We start from the raw sequence: 8,714 nt of genomic DNA on the forward strand, positions 1-8,714 counted from the left end.
TGGATCCATTCAACTTATTTTTTTTTCTTGTTAAAACCAGTCCACCACAACTGAATGAATGAATGAATATTTAACGACACCCCAGCACGAAAAATACATCGGCTATTAGGTGTCAAACTATGGTAATGGAAACAAACAAGGTGATGATCAACATCAACAGAAAAATTCAAGATATAAATAAAAACAGTGTAAAGAACTGTGCAAAAATACAAATACAAATATCACAGATAAGATACTGACTTTTACTCTAAACTTCAATTTGTGCTGTATTGGCCATTCTCAAAGAGAATGTTACACCCCTGCACCACTGTGAGGTTACAGCACACGCAGGGTCCACCACAACTGGTCAGAGGTCGTGGTGTGTGCTTTCCTGTCTGTGGAAAAATGCATGTAAAAATCCCTTACTGCATTAAGAAAAATGTAGCGGATTTCCTCTGATGACTACCTGTCAAATTGTCAAATGTTTGACATCCTATAGCCGATGTTAATTAATCACTGCGCTCTAGTGGTGTTGTTAAACAAAACAAACTTTAACTTTTTTTTGTATTAAATATATATTTTCCTTTTTGTTGATCTATCTTTTTCATAATGTTTAGTTCGTGACACACGGTCAGTTTTTGAAGACTGTCCTTGAAAAATATAATAAAAAATCAGAAATTCAAAATTTCCAAAATATTTATTAGTTTCTTCAGACAGCCTCAGTACCAAGTTTCATACCAAGTTTCATAACTATGCGATAATAACTGTACTGGAATGTAGACTTGTAAATTTTCAATACTTTTTTCTCAAAATTCAATAATTAATAAAAATATCAAAGTTCATGAAATATCCCTCTGTTAGTTTATAAAAGAAAGAAAGACATGTTTTATTTAACGACGCACTCAACACATTTTATTTACGGTTATATGGCATCAGACATATGGTTAAGGACCACACAGATATTGAGAGAGGAAACCCGCTGTATATTAGTTTATGAAGACTACATCTTAGAATGACAGTACGGAGTTTCGGGACAATCCAGGACAAACCAGTTTGTAGAGACTTTACCGGGGTATCATTGTGTCAAGATTCGAAACAATCCAATCAAAACTCTAGAAGAAGATGGAACTTCAAATTCTCAATGTTAAGTTTTTATGTAATAAAAATTCAATATTTCGCAATACCACTCTATTAGTTTATAGAAACCGTCACAAAGAATCACTGTACCAAGTTTGAGAACATTGCGATGAAAACTCTAGGAGAAAACAGACTTCAAAGGCAACGTTGACGGACGGGTGGACGACGGACAAATCGGTACCAGAAAAGCTCCATTGGCGAATGTCACAGCGGAGCTAAATGGAAGTGAAGTGCCTTATAACTGAGAGTGAACAGAATAACACAAATTTCGAAAGCTGAACTATTTATTGAAATGAGTTACACAAAAAGTGTTATAAATTCTGGATTATATAAAATAAAATTGGTGCTATTTGAAAAACCTGTAAGTCAAAATTTTGTCGATCGAAAATTAATTAAGTTGATCAGGTCCATGGCATAGGCGTCGAAAGATGACAATAACTGTGGTTGGTGATGGGTAGTGATATATTATTTTTATTTTTCAAGTGGGATGGGGTAGAACAATGCATTATCTTCAGATTGGGAGGGAATCTCAGTGCCACCTCTCCCTCCACCTCCTTCTGTCAGTTATTTATTAAAACCTCGAAAGTAATATCAAAGACCGTGTTAAGTGTTATTCTGACTGGGAAAGTGCGTATAAAAATGCCCTTGATGCTAACTGAAAAACGTAGCAAGATTCCATTGAAGACTAAATGTCAGAATTACTAAATACCAGAATCATCAAATGTTTAACATCCAATACTGATGATTAATAAATCAATGTGTTCTAGTGGTGTTAAACCAAACACAATGTAGCCATCCCTGTCAACGGTGCCATGTACATGCCCCACCCATCAACGTTCAAAGAAATGAAAGTAAAGGTCTTACGTAGTTTTTAAACGTAATTTTTTTAAACAATATTTTCAATATTAATATCAGAAAAAGGTTCAACAGCTCATATCTGTAGTTGCTTTTACTTTGATGTTTTCAAGCATCGTCATTTGATTCTTACTTGAAATCTTTTAACATATATATATAGTATATTTTTTATCATCGTTAAATTAAGTTTGACTTACAAGGATTTGATAGCAAAAGACGGTGAAACGAATGAAAAACAAATAGATATTTAAGAAAGTCCTCTAAATACAGTCTATATATGTTTAAACTAGCGCTGTTCTCTCGGCTGTCTTCTACGACAATCAGACATGTTTCGCCTGTTAGCTGATTGGTTGATTAAATCTTCTGCTTGTTGACGCCATCTTCCTGTGACTTCCGGTTGGTCCTTCTCTTCTTGACAACCAGCAAGACCACAATGCTGATGACAAGCAGCAGAATGATCACCATGGCAACACCAGCCACAATCGGGGTTGTGATGTCATCCACAGAAACAGAGGATTCCTTCGAAGAGTCATGAGTTCCTATAAAATACATATTTAAAAGTTGTGTTAAAATAGATTAATGTGAACCAACTGACTTGTTTCTAGTGATACGCTGAAATATTAATATCGATGTACTTACTTATTTCTAGAGACAGACGATGAAATATATTAATACTAACTTACTTCTAGCGGAACATGCTTAAACTGCTTAATATAAAATACTTGCTAATTTATTTATTTATTTATTACCAAAAGAAATAAATTGATATACATCTTCTCACTTATTTCAAGATTAACATGCTACACTAATGTACACCTGCTCGCTTACTTAAAGATAGACACAATAAATATCAGAATATCGTATTTACCTACCACCGTCTAATTTCTTGCGTGCTATTCCTAAAGAAGCAAACCACTCACTTGCCAACCTACGCAAGACTCCCTCTGTTTTTAGAGATCTGAACGACAAGACTGTTATGCATGACAGAAACCATATCCCTACACAAGACAAATTGAAATGGGCATTTGGGTAAAATAATGGAATGAGAGCCACTTCCGAGGAGATTATGTACTGGACTATACATCATTCCTGCAAAGCTCAAAGACGTTTGCCACTCGCAGACAAGTTACTAAATCAAACCTAACATTTAGACATTCTGAAAGAAAATCAAACTACTCACGTTTCAACCTACTCATGTCACCTACTGTTTTCTTGCGAGACATTTAAAAAAGAAGAAGAAACAACTCACTTGTCAACTCGAGATTTGGATCCAGGATGATGAAAGTCTTTCTAATGGTTACATCTGAGATTTCTGCCGATCTTCGTTTCCGACGAGTCTGGCCACTGCAGTCAAGCTATAACAAGACGTTTTGAGCAAAGTATTATTACAAACTACGCCTACATTATAATGTTTACCATCAGGTTTAAATAACAAACAATAGCCACAACAAATGGTATTTACCATTATGTGTAAAAATTACAAAACTACGCCTACAATATTATAATTTTACCATGGGGTGTAACGATAACAAACAATAGCCACAGCATATAGTCTTTACCATTATGTATACAAATTACAAAACTACGCCTACAGTATTGTAAGCTTTACCATCTGGTTTAAACAAAACAAACAATAGCCGCAACATATAGTCGATACCATTACGTGTAAACATTACAAACTGCACCTACAGACACACGCACGCACGCATACACACACAGGTAGAAAAAGAACAAAACTGTTGACCTGTTTTAAACACATTAAAAAAAATGATGGAAAAAAAGAAAGAATTTTTTTATTTAACGACGCACTCAACACATTTTATTTACGGTTATATGGCGTCAGAGATATGGTTAAGAACCATACAGATTTTGAGAGGAAACCCGCTGTCGCCACTACATGAGCTACTCTTTCCGATTAGCAGCATGGGATCTTTTATTTGCGCTTCCCACAGGCAGGATAGCACAAACCATGGCCTTTGTTGAACCAGTTATGGATCACTGGTCGGTGCAAGTGGTTTACACCTACCCATTGAGCCTTGCAGAGAAAAAATTTATGAATGATATATATAAAATATGTTTAATAGGGGCCGCAACTTTAATGGAATGCATCATACATAGGGAAAATTAAGGCAATATTTGCTTATTCCCCTCCAACAATTAAAAAAGGGATGGAGAGGGGAGGAGTGGCAGGGTAGATTAATTGTTAGTCCCCCAACATCTATTACACAAAAATGAAACAATAATATTTCATTGGACCAAATGAAGATGATTCTATTTGTTTTTAAAATATTATATAATATATTGAAAAAATTGAAAACGAAAGTTGTATACTATGTGGAGATTTTAGTTCAGTATTAAACCAAATATTAGACAGTTATAGATTAGATCAAGAGTAGTTTTATTGTTAATTTTAAATCCAATAAAGAAAGGCAGAGGACTTTGGAAGTTTAATAATTCATTATTAACGGACCAAGAGTATGTAAAAGTAATAACATATGTAATTAATAAAGTACCAGTTTATAATTCTAAAAATATACATACAGTTCACCACGAAGAACTACAATTTGCAATGAATAATCAACTTGTTTTAGAAACATTACTGATGGAAATATGGGGTAAAACAACATAATGAATTAAAACAAAGACTATGTGATGAAATTAAAACATTAGGACAAGATGAAAATGTATCCGACTTAGAAACATTTGAAAGTAAAAAAATAGACTTATTAGAATTGAGGAAAGAAAAACGTAAAGGTCACTATATAAGATCTAAATGGACTGAAGAAGGTGAAAAACTATCAAAGTACTTTTGCAATTTTGCAACATTATTATAGTAAATTTATATCAAAATTATAATTGGAAAATGGAACAGAAATTAATGATCAAAATGATATTTTGAAAGAAACAAAAACCTTTTTATTTAGTTTTGAAAGTTTGTATTCCGCACCGTCAAGTCCAAATCACAAGGATGTTATCACTAATTTAGAAGTTTTAACTGTTATTGAAAATATGAGTCCCGGCTCAGATGATTTCACTGCTGAATTTTACAAATAAATTTGGTGTGATATTGGACAGTTTGTAATTCATTCTATGAATTATAGTTATAGTATTAAAGAAATATTTAATGTACAAAAGTTGGGTATTATAACATGTATTCCTAAACCTAATAAACCTAAAGTATTCTTTACAAATTGGCGACCTATAACCCTTCTAAAATGTACGTCTAAACTAGCTTCTGATTGTATTGCAAATAGAATTAAACAAAAGGTTCTTGATAAAATTATAAAAAAATACCAAACTGGGTTTTTTAAGGGTAGATATATAAGGAAAAATACTAGAATAATATAAGATGTCATTTTTTTTTTACACTGAAATTAATAAACATTCCAGGTCTGCTACTATTAGTTGACTTTGCAAAACTTTTGATATAATATCCTGGTCTTTTATACAAGAAACACTAGACATTTTTAACTTTAAGACGTCTATTGAAAATTGGATTAAAACATTATATATTAATTCCCGATCAAGTGTAATACAAAACGGATTACTCTCTGAATGATTTAACTTAGAAAGAGGTTGTAGGCAAGGTGATCCCTGTCTCCTTATATATTTATTTTATTTATGTGTTGAAATCTTCGGCATCATAGTAAGAAATTAATTTAATATTAAAGCTATCACTATAGATAGGGAAGAATACTTAATTTCACAATATGCAGATGATAAAGTTGTATTCTTATTGTCTCGATAGAATTTGTATACAATACACTGTTAATTTTATATTATTATGCGCAAGTGTCTGGCCTCAAAATAAATGATACTAAATCAAAAGATATTTGGATAGAAAAAAAAAATCAAGAAAGTTTACCATCATATCAGGTGGAAGTTCGAATGGGGTGCAGAACAGTTTTACTTGGTATCAACTTTGCAGTAAAACTAGACAGAATTAATGATCAGAACTATGAATGTAAAACAATTACGAAAATATGGTCTATTAAAAAGCTAAATGACTTAGAAAGAATACCTGTTCTAAAACGTATAATAATTCACCAAATATCGCATTTATTAATAGCCGTACCTAACGCAAGAGAAACACTTATAAACATTTTAAAAACTTATTTTAAACATTTATTTGGAAAAGTGGTATTGAAAAATTAGTACGCAATTTAATAAATCAAAATGAAAAAGATGGCGAAATCATAATCATAAACGTAATAATTATATAAATGCATGGATTCGACTTATCTTTATGATTAACCCAAAGTGGACTAATCTTTTTAAATTTATGACAGGCATATCTACAAAAGATTTAGTTATATCTGGTGACTATTTCATTACCCTTAAACTAGAACAAATACTAAATGCATTTTGAAGAGATATATTATATAGCTGAGTAGAAATACAACAAAAGCTACACCCACAAAATGTAGAAGGCATTTTATCAATTAATATTTGGTACAATAGTAAAGTATGTACAGATAAAAACACACATTTATATATATACATAATTTAAACTTGTGTCATTTTTATGACCAAGATATGCCCAGTTGATAACAAAATATCAGATTGCTAAAATAATTTTTACAGTATGCTTCGTTAATAAATACTGGTAAGAGGTTTTTTGTTTTTTACATAGCCTAAACAACCTGAGATTTGACATTTTTACATCATTAAAAATCCTATCTTTCCATTTAAATTAAGCATTTTGTTAAAAGACAAAAGTGGTTGCAAACATGCATATACAACATATAATTTTTTTAAAACGTTTTATACTATAAATTTTTTTAATACATCCTTAGCATGGTTTTAGTATAGAATTTTGTACAAAATCGTGACGACTAATATGATCCATTACATTGATTCTAACGTCTGTAGCTTTTGTGATACTTTTCCAGAAACACTATAACATTTAGTTTTTAAGTCTAACCAAGTTCGTAATCTGTGGAAAGAAGTAAAATTATGGATATTATGTAAAACAGTACTTCAGTTAAGATATTATCAGGTTTGGTACGTCTAATAACAAAAAGCTTTGTAAATTGGTTAAATATTAATATCAAATATTATCTTTACAACAAAAGTAATATTAAAAAAACTTTAAAAATATGCTAACAACTAAATTTAATATTGACAAATATATTCTTTTAAAAATTGTAATTATGAAACATTCAGTAAACAATGGATCCAGGACTTGACTTTTTTTATTTGAATTAAAATATGGCAATTCTACTTTTATTACAAAAAGACAAAATTGTGAAACAAGTAGCTTGTTTGGAAATGGATTCTTAGAAAGTAAAGCTTCCTGTTTTTTACCATCAAATTCATTCCCCTTTTCTATTGTTAAATTATAGTATTTAATATAATTATTCTCATAATACAAAGTGTACTATTCTCTGTTTTGAAATTTAATGTTTATAATCAACATCTCGTTCCTTCTATCTATCTTTCTTCCTTTTCTGTTTACCACAGAAATGCATGCATTTATTTTTCATCTACGAATATTCATTATTTCAGTTTATACATTATGTACAATTTCTAGCCAAAAACGTGACTGAAAAGCAGTGATATCATGGCCCCAAACCTTGAAATACATTATGTACAAGTTCTAGCCAAAACTGTGACTGAAAAGCAATGATATCATGGCCCCAAACCTTGAAATACATTATGTACAATTTCTAGCCTATAACATGACTGAAAAGCAGTGATATCATGGCCCCAAACCTTGAAATACATTATGTACAATTTCTAGCCTATAACATGACTGAAATGCAGTGATATCATGGCCCCAAACCTTGAAATACATTGTGTACAATTTCTAGCCTATAACATGACTGAAAAGCAGTGATATCATGGCCCCAATCCTTGAAATACATTATGTACAATTTCTAGCCTATAACATGATTGAAAAGTAATGGTATCATGGCCCCAAACCTTGACAGTACCAAACTTGTTTCTGGGGTTAATAAACTTAAAAAAATTAATAATAATAATCAAATTTTATGTCTATCCATAATTAATTATTTGACAAAAAGCAGAACAACCAGAGCTGTATAGGACCTTGAACTAAAGCTGCACGTGATGAGCTATCTTAAAGGTTAGCATCTATTTATATGCACTTTACTGAACTTACTGCTTCACACTTCGCAGCCAAAGATTAGCAGCAAGGGATCTTTTATTTTCCTTTTACTGAAATTACTGCTTCACACTGCGAGGCAAAATATTAGTAGCAAGGGATCATTTATATGTATTTTACTGAACATACGGCATCACACTGCGCGGCAGTTCCAGTGGGGCACACTTTGACCGTGCAGGTTACTGTGATTGCGTTGACTTTGTTGAACTTGAATGGGTGCAGTTTGAATGTAACTGTGGTGTTAGTCACTTTAGTTGGAGATTCTTCCATCAGTTTTCCCGCCTCACTCGACGGACAGCTGGACACAAAACAAAGGACAGGAATGTTTTAAATGACAAAAACAAAACAAACAAACAAACAAAACAAAACAAACGACATCAATAGAGCTAATACCATTAGAGATTTAACAACTGTTTTCACAGTTCAAGTTTGTTTTATTTTTGGCACCATTAAAGCACACATAATGTCTTTGAGATGTGTATATAAACGATCCCTTGCTACTAATGGAAAAAATGTTTGACATTCAATAGCCGATGATTTATAAATCATAATCAATGTGTTCTAGTGGTGTCGTTAAACAATACAAACTTTTTAGAATTATCAAAGCACACTGATA

At 31.8% G+C, this 8,714-nt stretch overlaps 1 protein-coding gene across 2 annotated transcripts in view; it reads right to left on the bottom strand.

The window, feature by feature from the left end:
- Nucleotides 1-1,387: 1,387 nt before the first annotated feature.
- LOC121390567 (EGF-like domain-containing protein 1) overlaps nt 1,388-8,714 on the bottom strand; it is a 68,517-nt gene continuing 61,190 nt past the window's right edge. For both annotated transcript variants that reach the window (XM_041522410.1, XM_041522412.1), the window contains 3 exons: nt 8,228-8,396; nt 3,221-3,326; nt 1,388-2,510 (listed from right to left, as the gene is read on the bottom strand). In XM_041522410.1, the coding sequence (XP_041378344.1) occupies nt 2,326-2,510; nt 3,221-3,326; nt 8,228-8,396 (460 nt within the window). In that variant the 3' untranslated portion in view covers nt 1,388-2,325. The remainder of the gene's footprint in view (nt 2,511-3,220; nt 3,327-8,227; nt 8,397-8,714) is intronic.

Source organism: Gigantopelta aegis, chromosome 15 (assembly GCF_016097555.1).
Source record: "Gigantopelta aegis isolate Gae_Host chromosome 15, Gae_host_genome, whole genome shotgun sequence".
Lineage (NCBI taxonomy): Eukaryota > Metazoa > Mollusca > Gastropoda > Neomphalida > Peltospiridae > Gigantopelta > Gigantopelta aegis.